This window comes from Lygodium microphyllum, chromosome 22, assembly GCF_053477565.2.
Source record: "Lygodium microphyllum isolate KBCC chromosome 22, Lygodium_microphyllum_v1.1.10, whole genome shotgun sequence".
Classification (NCBI taxonomy): domain Eukaryota; kingdom Viridiplantae; phylum Streptophyta; class Polypodiopsida; order Schizaeales; family Lygodiaceae; genus Lygodium; species Lygodium microphyllum.
The window spans coordinates 49124804-49152095 of record NC_141156.1 but is presented as its reverse complement, the minus strand read 5'-3'; the positions used below and the strand labels follow the sequence as shown (position 1 = coordinate 49152095).

General features: G+C 40.9%; 1 protein-coding gene across 1 annotated transcript; it reads left to right on the top strand.

The window, feature by feature from the left end:
• The first annotated feature begins 1819 nt into the window (after positions 1-1819).
• On the top strand, positions 1820-26462 carry LOC148017126 (putative 1-acyl-sn-glycerol-3-phosphate acyltransferase 5). The gene is made up of 3 exons (XM_087663010.1): positions 1820-2457; positions 3890-4020; positions 25159-26462. The coding sequence occupies exons 1-3, from the start codon at positions 1889-1891 to the stop codon at positions 25587-25589; spliced, it is 1131 nt and encodes a 376-aa protein (XP_087519136.1). The 5' UTR covers positions 1820-1888; the 3' UTR covers positions 25590-26462.
• Positions 26463-27292: the final 830 nt, after the last annotated feature.

Below are 27292 nucleotides of genomic sequence, written 5' to 3'. Positions count from 1 at the left end.
GACAATCTAATGCAAATGAACTCTCACCTAACCGCTCACCTCTCTCCTCATAACCATTGGCTACTCTCACAAATAGCAATAGCAATCAATAGCTTTCAAGATTGTAGTAAACACACCCCAAGCTTGCTCATCATTGTAGTCTCTTGCAAGCTGAAGGGAGTCTCACGATCCTTGTGCTGCCACCTTGTTAAGCAAGATCTCGATCTAGATGCATAATCCACCAATATATATATATATATAGCACATTGTTGGGGGATAAAGGTGCATGTGCCTTAGTTGCCCTATATTTACTTTGTACATTTTACATTATCACTTTGTTCTTTATTCATTACATGACAATAGAATAAGGAAAGGTAGGTCACACATTGTGACTGTTGGAGTTCCCACACACTGGCCTCTCTCCTCTTTGCTTGAACTTCCATAGATCTTGTTTCCCTCTAACTTTTTCTTGTGCTTCCACTTTTGATCCACCTTTCAATTGGTATTAAAGCAGCATGCATTTGAGTAGCTTCACCAACATTACATTCATCCCAAAAGAGAGCTTGATTTGAGGAGCTTCATGGTAGCCCAATTTCAGTCCATTTGAGTTCATACTCTACTTCACTCCCACATACACTAAGAGGGAGTGGGGGTGTAGGGTTTGTCAAAACCCTATCATCCCCTGCTAGTGTTAGCACAAAGGGTTGTTTAGCAATGATACCAACGTAAAGAGCCATAGCATGCCACCAGCTATCATGAACCAACGAAACAAAGCTACCATAGAATGGCCTTACCAGTAGGCATTAAATGCCAAATATGAATTAACCTTCACTTCACACCCCCCTAATGAAGCCCAAACCCTACTAGAGCTATGTTACACCTTTTGGCATTGATGCAATGCAATTGTAATAGAAAGTGGAAAAATGAAGAAATTATCTAAGGGTGATGTCACATACACTGCGTACTATACTTTGGATTTATGGCAAGTAAAGTGAGTTGTACGTGATACATTTTTAAAGCCTCGTACTTGCTATGTGCAAGGGTGACTCAGTTTCAATTTCTTTTAATTGGGCAACATGAGCTATTTGTATTGCATTTTAGAAGCCAATGCAATTGATCTAAAGATGGAGACAATAAGGCCTTAGAGTTGCCAAAATGGGCTAAGGGCTAGGCCATACAAACTACTATACTCTCTAGAAGTACAGAAAGTAAAAAAAGCTGCATGTGGCACCTTCTTTAAACTCTCCTGCTCAACACAAAAGGGGACTACTTTACTTACAAAACTTTAGAATAGTCTAGTTATTACTTGGATACTTGGATGTAGCATGAACTTAACTTTGCTTAATAAACATTGGGGAAGTCTAGTCATGACTTGTGTGTGGCATGACCCTAATGGTTGGGTCACATGAGATGATTTTGACTAGTAGGACTTGAACCTACCTAACTTTGCTTGGAAGATTGGTCACTCCCATAGCAAAAGTTCACTAGTAAACAACGTGTGGATTTCACAATGGTATTGAATTGGTGTGTAGAAAGTGAAACCCTATCGATTCCTACCCAATGAGGTGAAAAGGTTAGCATGTATTCATTTGGTTATTGACCTCGACAGTCGAGAGTGTGAAGTCTCGACATACCACACGAGAGTTTAGTGCTCAACTCCAACTTTGCTTTAGTCATTGTAAAAGTCTAATCAAGGCCTATGTGTGTGGCATGACCCTAAGCAGACATTGTAAAAGTCATTGATCATGGCTTATGTGTGGTATGACCCTCAATAGACAAAGCCCACCTATGACAGTGAGGGCCCAATTTCTCATCATTATCACCATCATCATCTAAGCATTCCTTACTCAATAAGGACTTGGGAGCCACTGAGAAAGACCTCTCTTACTCCCTTCTTCAAGTTCCTCCCATGGAGGACAGCACAGGAAACCCTCCCCAGGACTTCCACAAGGCCCCCATATCCATATTTCGAATCCTCAAGGCCGCCTGCATCCTCTTCATCCTCGTCTCCTCGGCCTTCTCCATGCTCCTGTTTCTGGCCCCCCTCACCTTCTTCCTCCCCCGCCTTTACAGCATCCACCACAGCCGCCGCGCCGTCTCGTTCTTCTTCGGCCACTGGCTTGCCATCTGGCCCTTCTTCTTCGAGAAGGTTAACGGCGCCAAGGTAGTCTTCTCTGGCCAACGTGTGCCCCCTGGCGAACGCGTCATTGTGCTCTGCAATCACCGCACCGAGGTCGATTGGATGTACATTTGGAGCCTCGCGCTGCGCAAGGGCCGGATCGGTTCTGTCAAGTATGTGGTTAAGAGTAGCGTGCGCAATGCTCCTATCTTTGGATGGGCATTCTATGTGCTCGAGTTTCTGCTCATTGACAGGAAATGGCAGATGGACGAAGTGGTATTTCAGAATTCCCTTCAGACTTTTAAGGGTCCCGAGGATCCTCTGTGGCTGGTCATCTTCCCGGAAGGCACAGATTACACGTAGGTGTTTTGATTTCCATTGCTATGAAGTCGCTTCTGGCAATTTAAAATCGATTTTGCAGTTTCTGAACTTAGTACTACTGTATTTGCATTTTCGATTTCTGGTAGCTGCTGATTTGAACCTTCAAGTTATGCAATGTTTTCCCTGGTGAACTAATCAAACAGCATATGCTCTGATGTAATGCCTGGTTCATTGTGGCGAATTATACAACCACAGCTGGTTGAGTAACCACTTTAAATAGAGGCTTGAAACAGAAATTGCTATATGAGAGGGCTAAATGCTTAGATATTGCTGTCATGAGAGGGCTGAATGCTTAGATGCTGCTGTTATGAGAGGGCTGAATGTTTAGATCAGTCTCATCCAGTACTTTCTGAACTAATTTTGCTTGAGCAACCAGAGCTGAGATTAAACACTGGCCATAAGAATGTTTGGTGCTTCCATGGCATGCGATGTATATACATGCTGGACAACAATTATTTCTTTTGGGGGGGGGGGCAGGTTAAAACGGGTTAAATCCACTTTCAATAGTGAGTAGAGGTGGGGTTCCTGGAAACAAGCCAACCTGAAATTTTGATGAGGATAGCTAGATGTCATAGGAGCTACGCAGAGTTCTACAGACGGGAGAATTTCGTGTAGGTTGCAATTAGGTCAGCAAGATCTAGGAGGAAGTTGAACAGGTGATCTTAATATTAGTGCAAATTTGTTGATTGCAAATATTGTAATCAACAACTTCACACATTATTTGAACCCTTTTACAACCAAAAACCACATACTTTAAGACACAAATATTGGAAAGAGTGATCGACCCTTAGCACTAAAAGTAGGGTATGTATGATTACAACCAATGATAGGTGTGTGATTTTAACTATATGCTGGTGTAACTTGATGAATCCTCACTGAGGTGATAGCATGTTTCCCATGGACACTGCCAGCACACACAATTTCATGTTTCTTGTAGCCCATGTCAGGAGTGTGGCATGTGATGGATCTGAACCGTGGCAATCATCAGGCATATTTCATTAACGAGATGAATAAGGAAAATAATGCAATCGGAATCCCTGAAGTTTGTTTGCAGTTTTCTGTGTGGGTAAGTGTCTTCATGCCCTCAACAGTTCATTGGCTTCTTCAAGTGCTGATATAGCTACTTTTCTTGCTTCGCTGAGGGTTCCCTTTAGTGTTTTCTGATTCAGTGTTTCTTGTCTGTTTATCCCCAGTTATGCAATCATATGTTAAAACATTCAAGCTCTGATTCTAGTATCTTGTGTATATCTGTGGCTGTGTTAGTGCTATCAAAGGTCTGTTTGAGCCGTTGTAGTAGGTGAGAAAACGTAATATGTAAGTTGTGCCTGTCGAGCTATATAGAAATATGGGATGTTGTACAATGGAGGATGTTTATTTGTTGAGACTGACGAGCTTCTTTGGTATCATTAGGGAGGAGAAATGCTTATCAAGTCAGAAATTTGCAGAGGAGAATGGCTTGCCCAAGTTAAACCATGTTCTTTTACCTCGAACAAAGGGCTGCTATGCATGTTTATGTCATCTCCGCAATTCCATTGATGCAGGTAAGTTTTGTTTCTTCATAACAAGTTTTTGCCATGATTATCATCTGTATGCACCTGATGCACCCAGCATTTTCTCTTAGATTGATAGAAACCCAAGAATAAGAGCAATATAATTCAGCAAGAGCTTCTAGATTAAAATTCATGAGACTTTTAAGTACACAAATGCCTTCTTGGCTGACATAGATCTAGGATCAGGGATCACGTAGAGTTAGCAAGAAGCTTTTAAACCAGATGGAACTTTCAAGTGCTTAATATCTTTGAATCCAAGCTATCTGTGGAGGTTGTGATTTAGCATACATTATAGCCCCATGGTCTCAAGTCATAGTCCATTTTGGACTTGAGGATTGTGGGGACGATAGCTTTTCTCCATTCCATGTTACTATAGTTATAAGTGACAGCAATTTCTTCTTGTCCGTTGGCCCCATCACATTAATTGTGTATCACTTGTAACTATGCGTATCTTGTTCTTTTCTAAAATCTTGTAGAGGTGGATCTATCGGATTATTCTTTAAGTTTAAGATTATGAGCTAGGATACCTGATAAGATAGTTCATAGGGAAAGAGAATGCTTGAAACCAGCCTTACTTCTCAGATAGAATGGTAAAACCTGATTAAGGATTTCAATAATTAACAAATTCACAAAATTGAAATGCACACTTTACAATACAATCTTGGACATTGGACTCCTTGTTGGCCCCAAAATTGGCGCCCCTTGTGGTATTTCTTTAACTTTTATTGCAAACAAATGGAGTATAACTGAAATCCTCTGACTTGCTCTGCTAATCCAAGTGCTTGTTGCTATCAAAACTGACGAGTAAGCTTCCAAACTAATTTGCCCCTTGGTTTGCTTGGGGATTGGCCTTCACCCTACTCCTTGAAAGACAAATTTAGCCCTAAATCTTATATTGGTTGGTTGGCCTCTTGAATCTCCCTGAAATTCCTTAATTTCACTTGCTGGAATTTAAGACCTAGGCCCTTAATTCTAAGCATACATCTCGAGGCGATTGTCAAAACCCTAATTTCTACTGAAAATAGGATTTATATTAGAGATTGATTGAAATATCTTCATTTAATGGCTCAAACTATTGGTAAATGTTGAAATAACTTGAGAGATGATTGGGGGATGAGAGACAATGGTATAGAGAGAGAAATTTCAGAGTTTGATTGTAAAAAAGATTGAAAAATTGATGGTGTCCTACTCAAACAGCCATGGAAGCTGTCACCTACAACTTAGGACTACGAGAAAGATTGTTGTCCCCTCTCGTATGCTGCCATCCATACCAGAAGGACCTTGGGCTGCCGTCACTTGCTCCTAGAGGCCTCCAAACTGTTGTCACATGCTGTAGGACTGATCCTTGGTGTCTGCAAATCACATTAGTAGCCCCACCTTGCTCTGTAACGGCCTTTTTTTCTCACATAGTGGTTGGAATAGACTTTCACTAGTCCCTAAAAACTATTTTTTAATTTTCATGGGCAAGTTTTGCCAAGTGGTAGCCTTCTAATTCAATTTTTCAAGACCATCCAACTTATTAAATTAATTTTTAAAATATTAATTATTAAAATCAATTAAATAATTATTCTAGTGCTTAAAAATTGAATTCCACCAACCAATAGTTAAATTGACTAAGCCAATTTGTTTTCCAAGTATCCCTGAGCAATTATTGATCCTTAGATTGACATTAATTAATTCATTAATGCTTAGTCTCTAATGTTACCACTGATATTAGTGGCCAATAAATTGATCTAGGCCCAAATTTAACACTGGGTGCAATGTAGTACGGGTTAGACATAACTTATTACAACTTTTGCCTTTGGCACCAATTGATATCTCGAGGTCTTGGGTCCCACACCGTGAAATAATTAACTTGTACCTCACTTGTATAAGTGACATTAGCATATTTAATTAAATTTTAATCAAATGCTAGGTAAAGCAATAAAATTTCATGTCCTCTTGATAATGTATTATTCCTAGAGTTATTTCCAATAGGATGATAAGCAAGCTAAATGGATGGATGAGACGTATAGGTGTATCTCTTCATTGTAGCCTTATCCCAATGATTTGTTTAACAGAGCTTAAGCTCGAGGGAAGAAATGCCAGTAAGATTCTAACATGGCCACATGCTCGCTCTTAAGGAGCTATATTCCCATTTGATTTAGAAGTGACATAAGATTCTTGTATGAGGCATCATGCTGCCTGGTAAAGGTCTACTCAAATTGGTCGATAAATGTAGACGAAGAATTAGCTCAAGATTGAAGGACTCTTGTTTTCTCAAGAATATGTGCTAACGCTAGTTAGCTATTACATAGGCAGCAGTAGTAGCACTATCATATCTTAGTCAGATTCTTTAACAAGTTTTGAATTGTGGTCGATTCATAGGAAGAAGAATTGTTAGATGTCTAGACAAGTTATTAATTGCAAGAGTAAAGTCTTTCTTGAGGTAAGATATATGCTTTATATGTTGACTTGCTATAAAAGGAAGTGATTGTTATGATAGTTATGATGCCATAATTTTGAATTTGGATCATGCAATGATCCATGAACAATCTAGGTGTTGCCATCTTGTTCCTTATGTTAGAGTGCAGCGAATACGGAAGTGTATGGACAAGATTGAAAGAAAATGAACATGAGAGAAAGGGGGAGAGAAAAGAGACAGAAGAACACTGAAATCTATAGTCAATGAACGCTGAAATGAAGAGGGCAGATATACAAGGGCTATAGACGTATCTTGTCGAGCTGAATCTCTCCCACCAGCACTTGAAAACCAAGTGTGTGGGGTAGGCTGCCAAGTGGACTAAATAAGAGAAAAGAATGCAATTGGCCAGCAGAAATTGGCTGACTTGATTGGAAAACTGCCAACTACAACATAAATGAGTAAAATAATCAGCGATCAGTCCTACTGCCACGTGGCACCATCACCTGTTTGACAAACTGCCCGTACATTGTGTCTATTGAAAATGCCCACTGTCTGATAGGAATAATGAATAATGCCCTTTGAGAGTATCTCCGAGAGAATTGACTGCACCAATGATAACCTAAGAAAGGCTAGTCCAGAGGATAAATAATCTCTGACACCCCCTTCTAGATCATGGATGCGGCATAAGGCTCGGGGATTTGTAGTGCCATCGTAGAAGAAGTTGAGGAAGCACCTTCGTAAACAAATTTGCAAGATTATCTTTCGTCTTGTAGTAAAGCATACCAATGGTCTCATCCAAGATCTTCTCCTGAATGAAATGGTATTGACTCTTAGTTTGCTTCGATCGGGCATGAAACACTGGGTTCTGCCCCAAAGCATGGTGCGAGCCATCTCAATCACACTTTGGTTTTTCTGCTCTAATATGCCATTCTCTTGAGGTATGTTTGTGTTTGCAAACTCCTGGTGGATACCACGATCTGCACAAAACCTAGCAAGCTTATGAGAAACAAATTCACCACCCTTATTCAATCATAATGTCTTTAGTTTTCAGCCTGATTGGTTCTCCTTAAAGAGCAATCAATCCTTGAAGTGGAAGAATGCCTTTGACTTCAGCTGTAGAAAATAGGCCCATGTCATCCTTTTAAAATTATCCACAATTAGCATGAAATACAATCTATTCTTAAGGGACTCCATTCTCATAGGTCCACATAGATCTGTAGATACAAGCTCCAAGGGTACTAAAGACTGCCTCGAAGCCTTGTTGGGAATGGCATCATGATGTTGTTTGGTAATCATAATTTGGGTGGCCAAATTGAGCATGCCAAAGCTTGGACTGTGACTGAGAGGTAAGAAAAAGAGGGGTCAAGGTAGAAGGAGACCTTAACTTGTAGACTCCTTTCGCCTCATATCTGGAAGTAAGCACTTATCTTAATCCATGATGAAGAATCCAAAGGGAATCCTCGTCAAGCTCAACCAAGAGGACAAGGGTACAAATCTTGTGTATTAAAAGCAAGTGGTAATCCAAGCCTTGCACATAAAGCACCTCTGATGTATGAGCACCACCTTGTCCATCTGGAATAAATTGCATATTACCCCTCTCTTGAATAGATACAGAAGAGCTATCACCGATGAGAATCTATCCATGTGAAGCCTGCAAATGTGCAACACTTGCTGTAGAAGGAGTTATGTGCCGAGAGGCACCACTGTCAACAATCCACTCAGGAGAATGTGGGGCCATTATCGCAATATCAAAAGCCCTAGGGATCGATGTCTCAATCGCCTCTAAGTGGAGGAAGGCAGCTGATGAGGGAGCAGTCACCTCTCTTGAATCCTTTGAAGACCTCTCCTCCTCCTTGTCAAGGCAATTCTTCTTCGAGTGACCTATCTTGCCAACAGATGTGACAAGGGTAATCCTTCTCTTTGTCCTTCTTCAATTTGTCCTCCTCCTCCTTTTGATTCTTCCTCTTCTTTTGAGAGGACTAACTTGTCAATGCCTCGGATTCGGAAGCATTTTGTTATTTCAATTGCTCCTCTTGGTCCAAAGCCATAGGAACCACAACTCTTCCCAATGGAGAGTCTCTGTTTGCCTTGATGCAATGGAGGCAAAGTAAAATGCACTGAATTGGGATGGTAACTGAGAAAGAAGAGTTATCGCCATGTCCTCTGAGGCATATGCCTTCCTTGCATTTTGGACTTGTATCTGTAATTGCCAAAGCTTATTAACATACTCCCACATAGAAGAAGACTTGTTAGGACTTAAAGTCCGCATTTGAATATCCAGGGACACCTGTCTTCATGCAGTGGGATGGCATGGGCTAATGGTACAGGGCATTAGCCCTTTTGATGGGAGCTCGGCCCAATTTGTTGTTGGTCTTAAGCTCAAGCATGAGCTTGGTTGGCTCTACAATCGAGAGTTGAGTTTGATGTTCATCTTTTTATGTTTCTTTCTATAGCATGTTATGCGTGCAGGTTGGAGATCTATAGGGGGTTTGCATTGATATTAAAGTAGCAACTTGCTCTTGACCACATGTTGTGGTGACATACACAAAACCATTGAAGCTCGTGGGATTGTTTGGTCCATGCTTGATGTTTTTATTTTGCTCTTTTTATAGGGTGATAAGGGACGCACTACTAGCAGCAAATGTGAACAATGGATGTTGAGATACCAAAGTCATAGGGCATAGTGTTCCTTTAATTCCTATTTTGGTTTCCGTTTACATTCCCAAAGAGGCTTCATTCGTATAATTTATTATTGTTGGGGTGCCACTCGAGAGAGTGGGGGCACAATCCTAGAGAGTTCAATGATCCGTGTGCTCTGTAAATAGAGCATGGGGATTTATCTCTTTACTCCACACTTATTCTCTTCTTCATTCTTCATCATTCTGTCAAAAGATGACATACCATCGAGACAGTAGGGTTTGCGGGGAGGAACATGGAGTGAACTTGGCAAACATGGAGAAGAGAAAAGAAGAGAGAAGAAACTCTAATGAATGGAATGGTGAAGTTCTGAATCATGTGTAACTAGCCTTCCTTCCGTGGATGGGTGGTAAATCCCTGGTTACAACAAATACAAGTTTACCTATTGATCTTGGACAATGTACACCCGATTAGCCCCAACATTGGTGCCCCTTTTGGTATTTCTTTAGCTTTATTAAATAAGAAGTTGATTTACAATGGGATTCTCCCGATCCCCTTCGCAATCCAAACTCCCCTTGTTGTCGAAAGTGAGTAGCAAGTCTTCGATCTATTTTCCTCCTTGATTCGGACACTTAATTGGTCTTCACCCACTTCATAGACGATGGAAATGCCCCAAATTCAATGGCTGGCTAGTCCTCCACCTGAATTTAGCTGAAATTCACCTTCAGCCCTGAAAAATCCAAGTCTTGGAGCTTTCAATTTCTAGCATGCTTCCCAAGGCTGTTGGTAAACCCTAATTTCTACTGTAAATTAGGGTTTACAGCAAAGAAATTTGCAATTTCTCAGCCTCCAAGGGTCCAAATGCTGAGATCTTCGGAGCAAGGCTGTGAAATGATTGGGAGATGAGAGAGAAAGCTGTAGAGAGAGAAAATTTAGAGTTTTGTTGCGAAGAATGATTGAAAATCAGTCAAATGCAGTTGCTGCCTTGCCACAACAGCTTTTAGATGCAAAGAACTGAAGAAAATCAATCATTTACCGTTGCTACCATGTCTCAACAGCTTGTAGATGCTGTCACCTGCTGTTGATTGGTCTTCTCTTGCCCCTGCTTGCCTCAAAAGGTTCTCCAATGGCTGCAAATCGGACCAGTAGTATCTCCTCCCTCTCTCTTGCAGATTGAATACACTAAATATGCCTCTCTCCAACCTCTAAAGACGTTTTTCAGTCTTTCATGGGTATTTTTGACAAGTGGCAGTCTTTCCAAATGGTTTTTCCAGCATTATCCATAATTAAATATTAAATTTCAGTCTTTGAATACTGAAAATTAATCTAATAATTATTTTGGTTCCGTGAAAAATAATTTGACTGGCCAATAATTAAATTGGCTAGGCAGCTTCCATTCCCGAGTGTCTTTATGCTATCTTTGACTATTAGATTGGCATTAGGTATCATTAAACGCCACTTCTCTAGTGTCACCAACTGATACTTATAGCCAAATGAATGACCTAGGCCGACAATTGGCACCAGATATCACCAAGTACCTGTGTGGCATAACTTATAGTAACTTTTGCCTTTGACATCCTGTGATTTTCTTGGATCCTGGGCTTGTAATTTTACTCTAACCCCAGTTACACCTCACATGTGCAACATTTACTTAACTATGTGATTAAAAATTAATTCACATGCTAAGTGAGGTTTCAAAAATACATGTTCTCATGACACATGGAGTGAATGTGATACAAGGGAACAAGGGTGTCGTAACACAAGGAAGATCATGAAGACAACTACGAACCACAAACCACAATGTCCTCCTGAAGGGGTGTGAGGGTAGTGGAGAGGCTGGAGAGAAGATCTGACGGATTGAATGAATTAGCCATATCAAATGAGTGACAAAGATAGCCTATAACTAGACAAGCGATTGTTTAGGGTGGTATCCAAAGAAAGAGTGCCGGTTGTCTAGGGTGGTGCCCCACTGTGGACGCCCAGCCCCTTTTTGGGGATGTGCATTGTGAAACCCTAAATGCAAAACACAAAACTACGGGTGAAGGGTTTCTCAACACCCCCTCTTAGGCCCAAAAAAGGGAAACAAGAGAAGAGAGAGGTGGAGATACACTGCTACATGCTGAAGAATGCTCATGTAGCATGTGCCACTTGGACTATGTCCCTCGTGGGAAAATTGTTCACTTGCCCAAGCGCCCTAGTATAAAGATGATGAAAATATGCAATGCATAGGAGGATATGCCCGTACTCGATCTCAGGAGTTGACTCCATGTTGACCAAGGGACGAAGAAGATTCACCTTGGAATCTGTGGATACCACTTGCAAAGAAACCTTTGAAGATAGGCAAGAGACTGCATGAGCTATAGAATCCGAAACTCAACCTCAAGAGAGAAGCCACTAGCTGTGTGACTCCATGCTGGAAGGAATACGAAGGCCTAGCCACCAAGGCGCTGCTAAAGACCCAAGGGCCCCGATATAGATAGATCCTCTAGATCTTGGGTATAAGTAGAGGAAATGACTGCTCAAAGGAGAGCGACTCCTCGAAAGTGAAAGGTGGGGGTGTGTGAACAACTTCATGGCACATAGGGTTTCTCTCTGAATTAGGAGTAGAAGTAGGAGCCCCCCTTGAAGCTGTGAAAGCCCCCTCTGAGGGCGAAGTAAGAAAATCCCCCTCTGAATGCCAGTCTGAAAGAGAAAGGGAATCCAGCCACTCATGGCTCATGGACTGCAAAGTATCAGATGACGAAGAAAGTGTTGCCGGTTGTGCGGAAGAAGGTATCTGGGGCTTGGAAGAAGAAGTCGGAAAGCACCCAGAAGTGGCCTCTTGAACTTGAGTGGAAGAGGGTGGGGAAGAAGGAGGCTCAGGGTGAGCCAAGGGTGGGGAAAAGTCGTGGGCTCTCAAGAGAGTGGACTGTGGAGAAGATGTAGGCTGTGGAAGCCACTGTACTCGGAAGTAGGTAGGGGAAACCTCCGCGCAGTGGGGTGGTCTCTAGGAGGGCTTATGGCCTCGCAAGGTCTTGGAGCCTACGTGTGCTTGAAAGGACTTAGTGCGCGTCGGTTGCGGCTTATTGCCTTGAGCATAATACTTTGATAGTCGATGCAGAACGATCTTTGTGGGCTAGAAAGGAGAGGTAGCACAAGGAGTGCTTGGTGGAAGACATAAACTTCGGAGGAGTGGGGAGCAAAGGTCGATGTCGATAGTTATTGGTGGAATGATCGTTCTTGCCGCAATAGGAACGCCTAGTAGATTGGTCATCTGTTGGGGAAGAAGCTATGGGTACCAGTGTGCCTTGCTAAAGAAGGAAGAGGTCAGCCACGAACCACAAACTGCAGTGTCCGCCTCAACGGGTGTGAGAGCAGTGTGGAGCATGAACCACAATGTCCGCCACAAGGGGTGGAAGGACAGTGGAAGGGTTGGAAGTGAGCTGCCAGCTGTCAAATGTAGGCAACAGTCAGGGATGAGTTGCCAACAATCAAGGAGGAGCCACTAGCAGCAGAGAACAACCGCCAGTAGATTGGGAGGTGGAGACAGCAGTAGCAACCTTGAACGCAGGTTGGAAAATAGCAAACGCAGGAGGGAGTAGCTGCTAGTTAGGGTGCTGATGCAACGGAAGAAGAAGAGAAGTGGATGCCGAATCCGCCACGAGTCTTTGCCTTCACCGTGAGTGGGGGGTTGACATGGTGTTGTCCATCTTGGGGACAACTGTGCATGTGACATTGCAGGTATTGACAGTGTGCAGTTGCAGTTTCAGCATGGTTCTGTCTTCACACTTCAACATGTACAGCATATACCTCAGCTCAAGAAAAGCTTGATTAGCACAGGGCAGCTAGATGACGATGGATTTCATACCACCTTTGGTGATGGGAAATGGAAGATCTTTAAGGGATCTAGAGTGATTGCTAGAGGTTGTAAAAGTGATACCTTATATCCTCTCCATGTATCTAGTGTGCGTAACCATGTTGTTGCCGTGACTGAGTAGCCAAGTGTTTCTTTGTGGCATGGCCGGTTGGGACACATGAGTCAAATTGGAATGAAAGTGCTTTCTCGTTTGGGTTACTTGCCTTGTCTTTGTTATGTTGATTTTGAGCATTGTGATCATTGTGTTTATGGTAAACATACATAAATGTCTCCTAAGAAGTCTCTTTTATTGAAATCTTCCCTTCTAGAGTTAGTACATTCTGATTATGTCAGATGCCAGGGTTATCTTTAGGGAAAAGAAATACTTTGTCACCTTTGTTGATGATGCTACATGGAAGGTATGGGTTTACCCTATTCGTAGCAAGGACGAAGTGCTTGATAAGTTTCAAAAATTCTTGGCATTGGTTGAAAATTAGACTAATAAGACACTTAGTGTGTTTGTTCTGACAATGGTGGGGAATATGTATCCAAGGCCTTAGGCATTTTGTGATAGCAAAGGGATAAAGAGGGAGCTCATTGCCTTTCATAATCCACCCCAAAATGGAGTGCAGAGCACATGAATCCGACTATACAGGATAAAATCCGTACTATGCTGTCTCATGTTGCATTTACCCATGGCTTTTGGATAGAGGTTGGTATGACAGCTGTTCACTTGATTAATTGGTCACCGAATAGATCTTTTTTGGGGGGGGGGGGATCCCTCAAGAAGCGTGGTCGGGCAAGCCACCTTCATATGCTCACCTGAAAGTGTTTGGTTGCGAGGCTTTTGTGCACATTCGTAAAGAAGAACGCAACAAACTTGAGCCAAAGTCATGTAAATGCATTTTCCTAGGATATGGTGACGAGGGTGAAATTGGGTATAGATTATGGGATCTCGAGAAAAGGAAAATAGTATGCAGCAATGATGTTATCTTCCGGGAAGATTGCATGCATAAATAGCCTGAAAAGATCGAGGAGGTCCATAGGGTTGTATTCTAGGAAGAAATACCTTTTGGACAGCAAAATGTGCCTGCTGTACAGCAACAAATACTTGCTGTAAATGAACGTGCAAATGCAGAAAATAATGCTGGAAATGATCAGCCAGTCATTGCCTATAATGATGAGCCACTGGATATGCATGAACAACGAGGACAGCAAGTTGTTAATGCTGATTTGCAAGCTGAAATGCTAGGACAGCAGGCTGAAAATGAAAATTTGTAGGCTCAACAACCAGCAAACAATGATCATTGGGTTAGGAGATCGTCTAGGGCTACTAGACAACCTAACATATTCGTTCTTGGTGCAAACAATGTGGCTGATTATGTCATGTTGATAGGCTGTGGTGAACTGTCTTGCTTCAAGGAAGCATAGTAAGAAATGGTATAAAGCCGCGTTGTCAGAGATGAAATCTCTTGAGAAAAATGGCACTTGGGACTTGGTGCAGTTGCCTAAAGGGTAGAAAACCCTTCCATGCAAATGGGTTTACAAGATGGTCACTTCTGGTTCCTCGCCAAAGTACAAAGTAAGATTGGTCTCGAAGGGGTACAAGCAAGACCATGGAGTTGACTTTGATGAGATCTTCTCTCTTGTAGTCAAGATGACTACATTGAGAACCATTTTGGGCTTGGTTGCAGATGAAGATATGGAGCTCATACAGATGGATGTGAAGATTGCATTCTTACATGGCGATCTTCATGAAGACATATATATGCAGCAGCTTGAAGAGTTTGTGGCAAAAGGGAAAGAGAAGATGGTATGTTAACTCAAAAGGATTTTGTATGGGCTGAAACAAGCACCAAGAGAATGGTATCATAAGTTTGATACATTTATGCAGTCTCAAGGTTTTCATAGAAGTCAAGTGGATCATTGCTTGTATACCAAGAAGGGAGTAGATGGCAGCTTGATTATCTTGGTTTTGTATGTTGATGACATGCTGATTGCTGGCAAGGATACTCATGTCTTGGACTCACTGAAGCAAAGTCTTCATGGCATCTTTGACATGAAGGACTTTGGTGATGCAAATCACATTCTTGGCACGCGAATACTCAGAGATAGGTCAAAATGATTACTCTAGCTATCTCAGCAGGAGTATATCTCCAAGGTTTTGCAGCGTTTCAATATGGAAGGGGGGGGGGAAACAATTGGGGTTCCATTGCCTCCATATATGAAACTCAGTGCAGAGAACAGCCCTACATCTGATGATGAGAAGGCTGAAATGGCCAAGATACCATATGCTCTAGCTGTCGGCAGTTTGATGTATTCTATGGTTGCTACACATCTTGACATTGCCTTTGTAGTAAGAGTGGTTAGCAAATACATGGCAAACCCTGGTAAAAAGCATTGGGAAGGAGTAAAAGGTATTATGAGATACCTCAAAGGCACAAAGGATTTGTGCATCTGCTTTGGAAAGTAGAAGGTATCTGTCGTTGGCTTTACAAATGCAGACTATGCTGGTCATGCGGATTGCAGAAAGTCCACTCCTAGGTATGTGTTTACCTTCACAGGAGGAGCAGTCTCTTGGATCTCTAGGCTACAAAAGTGTGTTGCATTGTTTACTACAGGGGCAGAGTATGTGGCTGCCACTGAGGCATGCAAGGAGGCTTTATGGCTTTCATGTTTGGTGGGAGAGCTTGGCATTACAGAGTTACCTGTTCTCCATTGTGATAGTGAGAGTGCTATCGTGCTAGCACGGAATCCCGTCTTTCATGCAAAGACGAAGCACATACAGGTGAAGTATTACTTCATTAGAGATGTACTTGATAGCAAGAGCATTGAGCTTGCCAAGGTGCATATAGATGATAATCCTACAGATCTTTACACGAAGGGTCTTTCAGCAGAGCAGTTTGCTCATTGCCGAGAGATGATGGGAGCTTGATAGATATATGTACTTTAGCTTTGTATATACCTAGACTTAGCTGATTCTTTTCTCCTCTTAAGGCACATTGCCTTTAGGTGGGAGGTTGTTGGGAATAAAGGGCCATTGTGTCTTTTATATGTGCATGGGTGTGAACACACCCTTAGCACATTTGTACTTTCATATATATCTATCTAAAACCTGAAGAGTTACACAACAATAAATTGTACCCAATAACCTTGTGCATCTCTCTCTTTGACTCTCACTCTCTACTCTTGCTCTCTGCCTGACATTTTGATCATTGTTTTGCATCGCCATTGCGCTCGCTCACTTCAATTTTATACAAAAGTATGCCAATTTTTGTATATAAGGGCTATTTTTTTGAGTTTTTTAGCCTAAAAATTTAACTTGATGACTAAGAAAACCTAAAAAAAATAGCATTTGGGCTAAAATTCGCTTCTAATTTTTATATTGTGCCTAGAGAATTGCATTTTGCTCCCTCCATAGAGCAATCCTTTTACTTATTACCGACATCTTTGTCAGAAGGATTGAATTTTGCTCCCTTTTTGCTGCTACTACCTGATCAGCTAGGACAATGCAATTATCTTTGAGCTCTGCTCCATTGTGTCAATATGATTCGATGTTCATCATTGTTAATTCTTCTTTTGCGTTTTGAGCTTATTTGTTAGTGTTTGCCATACACTTGGTGTTTCTTCCATGCAAACCCTACGATCTCTTGACATGGTATTAGAGCATGCCATTCTGTCCCTTAGCAATGGGAAGCATGTGTGAATAAATTTATTGTCCCCTCCCCCTAAACCCCACTACCAACTTTTAAAGAAAAAGACCTACGATCTCTTGACATGGTATTAGAGCATACCATTCCGTCCCTTAGCAATGGGGAGCATGTGCGAACAAATTTCTTGTCCCCTTCCCTTAAACCCCACTACCAACTTTTAAAGAAAAAAAATTGTGTATGGAGGCTGTGCTACGGTATGGTGGCCAATAAGTTGACAACCCTTGAAGAGAGAACTCTCAAGGGCCTATACATTCTCGCTTGTGAATGGGTTTGGCAACATGGTTTAAGTGATGTACCGAAGTCCTAAAAAACTTGTTGGGCATCTTGCAACCCCAATGTTGGTGACCAAGAGGATGATACCTAGTTAAAATCAAGGGCAGTGACACACTAGGGTTGTGTGTTAAGTAGCTATAAGTCCTATGTGAAAGAGTTGGCATGAAGGCTTGACAATGAGGTAGTAGTCTCTAAGTTGTGTTGAGGGTAGTCCATGATGCCATGCATGCTGGGTGGGGGTGTTCCCTTGGTTGGAAAAACCACTTGGGAAGGTTGCCACTTGTCAAAAATGCCCATGTAAGATTGAAAAGCGTCTTTAGAGGTTTGAAAGAGGCATTTTTAGTGTATTGACTTGCAAGAGTGAGGGAGGAGATGCTCTTGGTCTAATTTGCAGCCATTGGGGACCTTTTGAGGTAGACAAGGCTAGGAGAAGACTAACCAACAGCAGGTGACAACATCTATAGGTTGTTGAGACAGGGTAGTAGTAGTAAATGATTGATTTTATTCTATGCTTTGCATCTATAAGTTGAGAGCAGCAACAGTAAATGACAGATTTTTTTCAGTTCTTTATGAAGAAAGTCTTAATTTTCTCTCTCCTCAGTATTCTCTCTCATCACCTAGCCTTTCTATAGCCTTGCTCCAAAGATTACAACATTGAGATTATCAAAGGCAAAGAAATTTCAGATATCTCTACTGCAAACCTTAATTTGCACAACAGAAATTAGGATCTAGCAGTAGCCTTGGGAAGCGTGCCAAAAATTGGAAGCTCAAAGACTTGGATTCAACAGGGCTAAAACTCTTTTAAGTCGAATTCCAGTGGAGGGATTGGCAAATCAATGAATTTGGGACATTTTTCATTTCCATCAATGCGGGTGAAGGCCAATTGATTGGCCGAATCAAGGGGCAAATCAGTCTGAAGACTTGTTGGTCATTTTAGACAGCAAGGGAAGTTGGAATACTGAAAGAGAATAGGAGAATCCCATTGTACATCAACTTCTTCTCCAATTTAAGTTAAATAAATACCGAAGGAGGTACCAGTTTTGGGATCAACAAGGTGTCCATTGTCCAAGATTTCATTTCTCAGTTTTGTAATAAATGTTACTGCTGTAACTAAGTTGTAATTAGGGAATTACCACCCATCCACAGAAGAAAGGTTGTTTTCATATTTAAAGAGTGAAAATTAATCTAATAATTGTTTCGGTAGCATGAGAAATAATCCTAGCCAATAATTAAATTGGCTAGGTAACTTCCATTTCTAAGTGTCTTTGCGCTATCTTTGACCATTGGATTGACGTTAGGTATCATTAAACGCCACTTCTCTAGTGTCACCAACTAACACTTATGGCTAAATGAATGACCTAGGCCAACAGCTAACACCAGATACCACCAAGTTCGTGTGCGGCATAACTTATAGCAACTTTTGCCTTTGATATCCTGTGATCGTAAATTTTCTCTAATCCCAGTTACACCTCGCATGTGTAACATATTCCGAAAGTAACTTGGAGATATATCTATATTGCGAAATAAAGATGCCGTGCGCCATTTGATAAATCTCCAGACCAAGGAAGAAGTGTAGGATCCCAAGATTCATAATCTCAAATTCCTGTCTTAGAATATCTGGAGTTTGATCAACCTTTGTAGGAGTGCTCCTTGTGAGGATAAGATCATCCACATATAAGATAAGCAAAACACACATATCAACCTCAACCTTATAGGTAGGGTCATGAGCTGAATGTTGAAAGCTAGTGTCACGAAAGAAGCAATCAATTCTTTGGTACCTAGCTCTTAAAACTTGTTTCAGGCCATAGAGGGGCTTTTGTAATCGACAAGCATAGTCCTCCTTGCCCTGCACAAGGAAATCGGGAGGCTAAGAGACATAAATCTCTTCTTCAAGGATGCCATTGAAGAACGTAGACTTGACGTGTCCCTTTTGGGTCCAACATGCAACGTTATGGCCATTTACCAATCCGAAGGGCAAGAGTTCTTGGTCATAGTCTAATTTGTTAGATGGCAAGCTAGTTTGAGTGGGGTAGGCATTGGTGCTATGCAATGTTAGAGTATAGTTACACATTCTAGGTTTGTGCTCTGTTAGGATGGAACTTGACAACACTTTTGGATGGCACCACTTGCAATTTTCACACCATTGGTGCCTTTTTGGAGAGTTGAAGGATAATCGGAGTGGTATAGTGATCATGGGTGTTTATTGTAGGCTACCTTGTTGTAGGGACATGAATTGTACCATGAGAGTGGTCCATTGACAATGTCATGCATAGTGCCCATTGGTGTTAGATCCTTGGATATCTAGAATAGGTACTCTCAACATTGGTCACAACCTTGGGTCATTGAGTGGCCAAATGTGATTGTGTGCCTAGGCAAGGCTACTAAGAGAGTCTTATAAGGACTCAATGGTTCATTTATGCCACATTGAGCATGATGACCACACTTGGACTTTAGGCCCAATGACTGTCATGTCCATACATGGGACACCGGCCATTGTGATGTGAGTGTGGCTCGTTATACTGCTGGTCCTAATCTCAGCTCGGGAGGTGAGTGTATTGCCCTTTTCATTACGGTTTCTTCTTTGAGAGTATGGCTTGTGTGTTGTCTTGTGTGTAGGTTGGATCATAACCTTATTATTTATCACAATTGCCAGAGGCTATATGGACACTTGATTGGCATTAATATATGATTGGCAAAGCAGATGACATATTTGATCTGCGCACATTACAAAGCATTTTGCAAAGGAATGTAGATTTGAGTGGATATCTTTAAAGTATATTATTAAACTAAAAAATCGTGCACGAGAAAATGAACTCTACCTTGGGCGTTGGTTCAAGTGCCTAGAACTAAGACCTTGGACACTAGCCAAATCATAAACTTTTTATCCTTTGGCAATTATCCTTGTTGCATGTGAGTTAATCAACCATGGTTCAAAGGAGGAAGGTGGGTGGATGAGAGTTGTTCCCAATTGACTACTTTCTTGGAGACCTTGATTGCTCATCAACAATGGTGCATAATCTCAAATGTTCAAAACTCTAGGCATTTTCTTTCCTTTATGGTATGGAAGTGTTGTAATATTGTATGAAATGCCCAAATTGTCAAATTGTCACAATGGCAAAACCCTGTATGTATTGGTATCTTCTTTGGCCACATGGTAAATGTTTTACTTGACAATGGCTTTGCTAATTTATTATAATTTTTTTTCAATAATGAATTGTGAAAATACTCTAAATGAATTCTATTTATGATAAGGATTTTGTTTGTTGTGCGGAAAGTTTGAGCATAAGCCTCGAAACAACCTTACTGACCATAGTAGTTGGTCCAAATGACTTCTTATGTGATCACAAGTATTTGGTTCGTTATTTGGAAAGCTTGAGCATGAGGCTCTGAACAGCCTTGTTGAGCACAATAGTTGGTCTATCCAATGGATGGCTTGAGCTTTAATTGTTGGATCTGAAACTAGCCTTGTTTCTTAAGATAGGGTGGTAATACTTGATTAAGCACTTAATTACAACAATTAAAAAATTTACAAAAGTAAAATGCACAATACTTTATGTCATGATGACATGTATTTTTGAAACCTCACTTAACATGTGAATTAATTTTAAATCACATGGTTAAGTAAATGTTGCACATACGAGGTGTAACTGGGATTGTAGTAAGTAAATTTATGAGCTCGGGACTCGAGAAAATCAAGGGATATCAAAGGCAAAAGTTGCTACAAGTTATGTCGTGCACAAGTACTTGGTGGTATTTGGTTCTAGTTGTTGGCCTAGGTCATTCATTTGGCCATAAGTGTCAATTGGTGACATTAGAGAAGTGGCATCTAATAGTATTTGATATCAATTTGATGGTCAAAGGTGATGTAGAGACACTCAGGAATGGAAGTTGCCTAGCCAATTTAATTATTAGCTAGCTAGATTATTTTTCAGAGCACCGAAATAATTATTAGATTAATTTTCAGTATTTAAAGACTAAAAATTAATATTTAACTACGGATAATCTTGGAAAACCATTTGGAAATGTTGTCGCTTGTAAAAAGGGCCCATGCAAGACTAAAAAAGGTCTTTAGAGGCTGGAGAGAGGTATTTTAGTGGATTCAACTTGCAAGAGAGAGAGAGGAGATGTTATTGGTTTGATCAGCCATTGGAGGACCTTTTGAGGCAGCAAGGGGTAGGAGAAGACCAATCAACAACAGATGACAACATCTATAGGCTGTTAAGATAGGGTAGCAGCAATGAATGACCAATTTTCTTCAGTTCTTTGCATCTACAAGCTATTGAGACAAGGCAGTAGCAGTAAATGATATATTTTCTTCATTTCTTCGTGAAGAAAGGCTGAATTTTCTCTTATCTCCTAGTCTTTCTGTAGCATTGCTCTGAAGATTACAACATGGAGATCACCAAAGGCTGAGAAATTTCAGATTTCTTTGTTGTAAACTCTAATTCGCAACAGAAATTAGGGTTTAGTAGCAACCTTGGGAAGTGTGCTAAAAATTGAAAGCTCCAAGAGTTGGATTCAATAAGACTGAAGCTGTTTTTAGTCAAATTCAAGTGGAGAGACCAACAATCAATGAATTTGGGGCATTTTCCATCTCTATCAAAGCGAGTGAAGGCCAATTGATTGCACGAATCAATGGGCAAATCAAATTGAAGACTTGCTGGTTATTTTGGACAGCAAGGAAAGCTGGAATACTGAAAGGGGTTGGGAGGATCCCATTGTACATCAACTTCTTTTTCAATTAAGTTAAATAAATACCGAAAGAGGCACCAATTTTGAGGCCAATAGGGTATCCAATGTCTAAGATTATATGGTAAAGTGTGTATTTCAGTTTTGTGAATTTGTTAATTGTTGTAAATAGTGCTTAATCAGGTTATTTACCACCCTATCCGATGAGGAAGATTGGTTTCACTTTACCATACGATCTTGAACATTGGACAACTTGTTGGCCTCAAAACTAACGGCCCTTGCAGTATTTCTTTAACTTTTATTGCAAATGGATGAAGTACAACTAATATCCTTTAACCTCCTCTGACAATCCAAATGTCTCTTACTGTCAAAATTGATGAGCAAGCCTTTAAACCAATTTGTCCCTTGTTTTGCTTTGGGATTGGTCTTCACTCTGCTCCTTGAAAGACAAATTCAATCCCAAATCTGATATTGGCTAGCTATCCTCTTGAATCTCTCTAAAATTCCTTAATTTCAAATGCTAGAATTTAAGTCCTAGGCTCTCAATTTTGAGCACACATCCTGAGGCTGTTGTCAAAACCTAAATTTTTGTGTAAATTAGGGTTTATAGCAAATATTGACTGAAATCTCTTTTTTTGATGGCTTAAACTGCTAGAAAATGTTGAGGTAACTTGAGAGATGGCTTGGGGATGAGAAATAATGTTGTAGAGAGAGTTTCATTATGAGAAATGCTGAAAAACTGTTGTTGCCTTGCTCAAACAGCCATGGAAGCTATTACCTGCAGCTTAGGACTACTAGAAAGATTGGTAACCCTTGCTGTACGTTGTTACTTGGACCAGATGGTCCTTGGGCTACTATCACTTGCTCCTGGAGGGCTCCAAATTGTTGTCACTTGCTGTAGGACTGGTCCATGGTGGTTGCAAATCACATCAGTAGCATTTCCTTGTTCTTAAACAGCCTCCTTCTCTCTCATAGTGGTTGGAATAGACTTTTATCAGCCCCTAAAAAACGTTTTTCCCACTTACATGGGCAAGTTTTGCCAAGTGATAGTCTTCTAATCCTAATTTTCATCATTATCCAGCTTATTAACTTAAGTTTTAAAATATTAATTTTAAAAATTAATGTAATAATTATTTTAGTGCTCAAAAAATTAATTTCACCAGCAAATAATTAAATTGGATAGGCAATTTGTGTTCCAAGTATCCCTGTGCAGTTATCAGCCCTTAGATCGGCATTAATTAATGGCTAGTCTCTAATGTTACCACGAACATTAGTGGCCAATAAATTCGTCCAAGCTAAAATTTGACACTGGGTACCGCTAATACTTGTGAGGCATAACTTATTACAACTTTTACCTTTGGCACCAATTGATATCTTGGGGTTCTTGGCTTGTTACCATGAGATAACTACCATGTGCATGACATGTGCTAAACAACCTTGCATATTTGATTAATAACTTAATCAAATCTTATCGGTAAGATTAAAGCATCTTAAAATTTCATGTCCCCGTGATAGGATCCAACTTGTACCATAGCTGACTTCAACACTTCACTTGAGTCATCATATAGTCCAAACTTCCGGTTTTAAATTTTAGACTAGGCTGGTGTCATTCATGATATGCGGATTACTTTGACAATTCATTGTATATCTAACTGGATGGTACATTCATGTAGTTGAGGGGCAACCACCCTTCGCAAATCATTGTATGCAAAACATACATTTGGTCACATCCCTTCAGCTGATCCTCACTTCTGTCACCTTCACCATATGACAAATCATTTAACTTTGTGTCTACCTGGATATGGGCACAATCCAAATGTGAATATTTTCGCATGGAGTATTTTTGCTCTTGTTGTATGACATTGGCGGACGATAGTGGATTCATCCCTGAAAAAGTGAGATTAGTGCCCAAACAGTCTATTCTGTATTTTGTGCGGTGAGTGAAGTGTTCTATATCAGGTGGAGATCAGGGTTAGGGTTTCTCAGACCTACTCTCTTTCTGTCCTGCAGTCCATGTAGCACTCAGCAGCAGTCACTCTCTCCTCTTTGTGCATTGTGTGCATGCTGGGCGGCACATTACAGCCCTGGACAGAGTTTCCAGCCTGGGCAGGATACTTGGGCTGGCAGGGTGGCCACTTTATTGCTGTGATCAGCCACTTCTGACAGCATTTATGCTGTCACCCACTTTTCAGGCAGCACATCATCCAGTTGCTGATCGTCCAGGCACTTTATAGATTTTGCCCTGTTCTTCTCCAGCATTGTGACAAATCATCCTTCTCTCCTTCATGCTGTCGCAGTCACCTTCCAGCCACATTGTCATCTTGGCTCATATTGCTCCTCTGTCAGGTCTCTTTCCTGCCTTCTGCAGTCTGGTGCCCTCACTAATGCGGTGGTAACCATGTGTGCAGGGGTGGTTGTATTCAGCTTTCCTTTATGTTCATTCAGGTAAGTCTTTTGTTACGTTTATTTTCATCTGTGTCTTTCTTGATTCCATACTGCATTTGTGTGACTTCTTGTACTCTAGACCCCAAGTAGCTCCATTCACACCGTGATGGTGTGTGGACTGATGGTGGCATGTCAGCCCTTGTAATAGGAGCTTGGCCCTACATGCTTCCAGTGTAGGCTTGGGGGAGAGCTGGTTAGCAGCTTGTTCTAGTGGTCAATTTGGTGCAGTGGCTTGTTTCTATTGCACCAGTAAGGTGCAGCTTTCCTTGCAGCTTTGGCTGAGGACCAGTGTAGGCTCGGGGGGAGACATCAATTCCTTGCTATGCCTGAGGACCAGTGTAGGCTTGGGGGAGAGCCTGTTTAGCAGCTTGTTCTAGTGGTCAATTTGGGGCAATGACTTGTTTCTATTGCACCAGTAAGGTGCAGCTTTCCTTGTGGCTTTGTCTACCCATAGAATGTCATTGTATTTTTTGCAACACCTCTAGATCACCTGCTATTGCATCTTCTATCATACCGAGCAGAAATCCAGCCTCTCTATAGGCTCTACATAAGCAACCAACTTGTTTCATGGAACATCAATGTCCTTCAGGCTTCGTTATACTGGTCATGTGATCCATGAATCTCAACGATCAGGTAGGAGGTTCAAGCAGCTCCTGCTGTTGACACACATGCTTGCATATGCAAACCCATGTGCATTTCTTCTCATCACGTGTGTGATGTTCTTCCAAACACTATCTATCTAGCTGGTGCAGAAAGGCTTACACAGTAATTTAGTCATAACAGCTATCAATAAGCATTGTCAAATGCATATGGATTTATAAGGTGTCCGATCTTCATCTTTCTTAGATTTTAGCAGGGTCATACTGAATGCCTTCCTGAAGGTGTTCACTAGCTGTGGCTTTGAAGATTATTTTGCAAGTTTCTGAAATTCCTGACATTTACTTTACCTTGATGTACTGGGATTGGAAAGAAATTAGTGCTCAAATTTTTCTTTCTGTTATTCTTTTTTTCTCGCCCCTTTTAGGGGGAAAATAAAAAAGGCGGGGGTGGGGTGTGGCGGGTTTGGTCATGGGTGGGGTGGTTGAATCTTTGCACTGCAAATATGCAACTGATATCATGACATATATTGACAGTTTATGATCTTACCATTGGCTATAAGAACCGTTGCCCACTGTTCCTCGACAATGCTCTTGGCACAGATCCAAAGGAGGTGCACATTCATGTTCAGCGCATACCTATTTCAAGCATCCCAACTACTGAAGATGAAATATCAACATGGCTAGTGAAGCAGTATGCGAAGAAAGATCAGCTGTTAAGCACTTTCTATAGGGAAGGAAATTTCCCAGATTCCGGCACGGAGCACGAACTGAGCATGCTTATGGGCACCATCAATTTCATGATTATTGTGATATTTTCTTTTGTTCTACTACGGCTGATGTTTCTCTCACATCTCTGGTTGAAAATCTATTTGGCAGTTAGCTGTATATGCCTGACAGCTGCAACTTACTTCAATTACAAGCCACAAGCACTCATATGGACAGGAGGTGCAAAGGCAAATTCATAGGTATGGTAATGACACTATTTTCCACAAGGCAACATCCTGTGCTCAAGTTGTTCTGACAAGTTGGCATGCTACTATTTTTCTGTGCCTGGTGATCTTCTGTTTGAGAATTGTAGTCTGGCAAGTGGGCATCTGCTGAATAGTAGTCCAAGTTTGTGTGCCCAAAGGCAGTAAAGATGGTACCACATTGGACCATGGTTTATGCTTCCAATCATCATACACGTGTCTTTGCTGGCAGCTCCATGCAGTTGGTCACGTGTCTTAATTGAAGATTTTACCTCACATCTTGTATAGTGTTACTCGCTTGTTCATCATGTGCAATATTTTCCCTTAACCAAGTTATAGGTTCTTGATGCAAGTAAATATTTAGATCCTTCCATGTAAAAGTCTTGCAAATTGAAGCCATTGGGGTACCTAAACACTACCATCCTTTATGACAAATCCTTTGCTTGCTATCCTATGTTTTGTCCTGAGTTCATGCCAATATGAGCTCTATTGGTTCTTGGTACGTTAATATCAGATGCACTTAACTGCTGATCGGCCAGCACAGTACTGAATTCTTTCCTCAATGCCAAGCCTCATGCATTGGAAGTGTAGAAATGCTAAAGAGCCAACTGTCATTGACTGGATAGAAGAAAGGGAAAATTGTCCCAGTTGCTTCTGCCAGCTATTCGTTTGGATGATAACTCTCACAATTATGTGTCAGAATATGGACATATTAGGATCATGTTGTAGAATATGGAAAACTGTCACAATTGTGTCAGAATATGGACATGTATTAGGATCATATTGCATGGCTACATAGTGAAGCTTTCTTTAGCATTGCTCCATGATAGTGTATCAAAACGGTGAAATGAATCGGGTTGATTTTCTATTGCTACAGTGGTACTTTAGCTTCATGTACCATCCACCCACCTACCCACTTCCACTTCCCCTTTTTGGGAGCAAGAAAAAGGAAGACACCAGGAAAAATAGAAAATTAAGCAGCAAAAAAGTAAAAGGAGCAATGGGCCTGCAAGTACAATTTCCAGTGCCTTAAATGTGGCAAGTAATGTTCTTTACATGACACTCATAACTCACTTGAATACAAAGTTGTACAAATTGTATAAATGTCTTGGTTGCGTAAGGTAATCCATGGTTACATGCAAGAATGAAGACTAGTTATGGGCAAATGAGGTACATGCCACTAATTAGAGAAAAACTCAATACCCTTTTCCCATTGATTGCCATAGGCAACTCTGTATTTCAATCAAAGTTGTGATTGTGGCTGGCTATGAGTATATTTCATAATGTTTATGTGATCGTACATAGTATGGAGGGTTGACCAAGAAGTATGAACAATGTCACATGGAGAGGTTTATTGTGATTGTGCATCCAATCTTGAAAATCCTTGAAAGCTGAAATAATTTAGTAGAGTTTGAAGTGTGGAGGAAATTTATGTTTGTAAAAAAAAGGTTTTGCAATGGATAGTTCTATAGAGGTATTTTAGAGGCTCACAGCCCTTCAAAATTGTTGACACGTAATATATTACCTCAATCAAAGGTTGTGTTTCATGTTTGTGCAAACGAAATTGATTAAGGCATCTTTTGGCCATATGGCCATGTGAATAAATGTTGTTGAGTCTCTTGTATAAACGTAAAGCACAATTAACACCAATGAGATAATGATATACAATGTGTTCTTATTTGTATCAACAAAAGTTATAG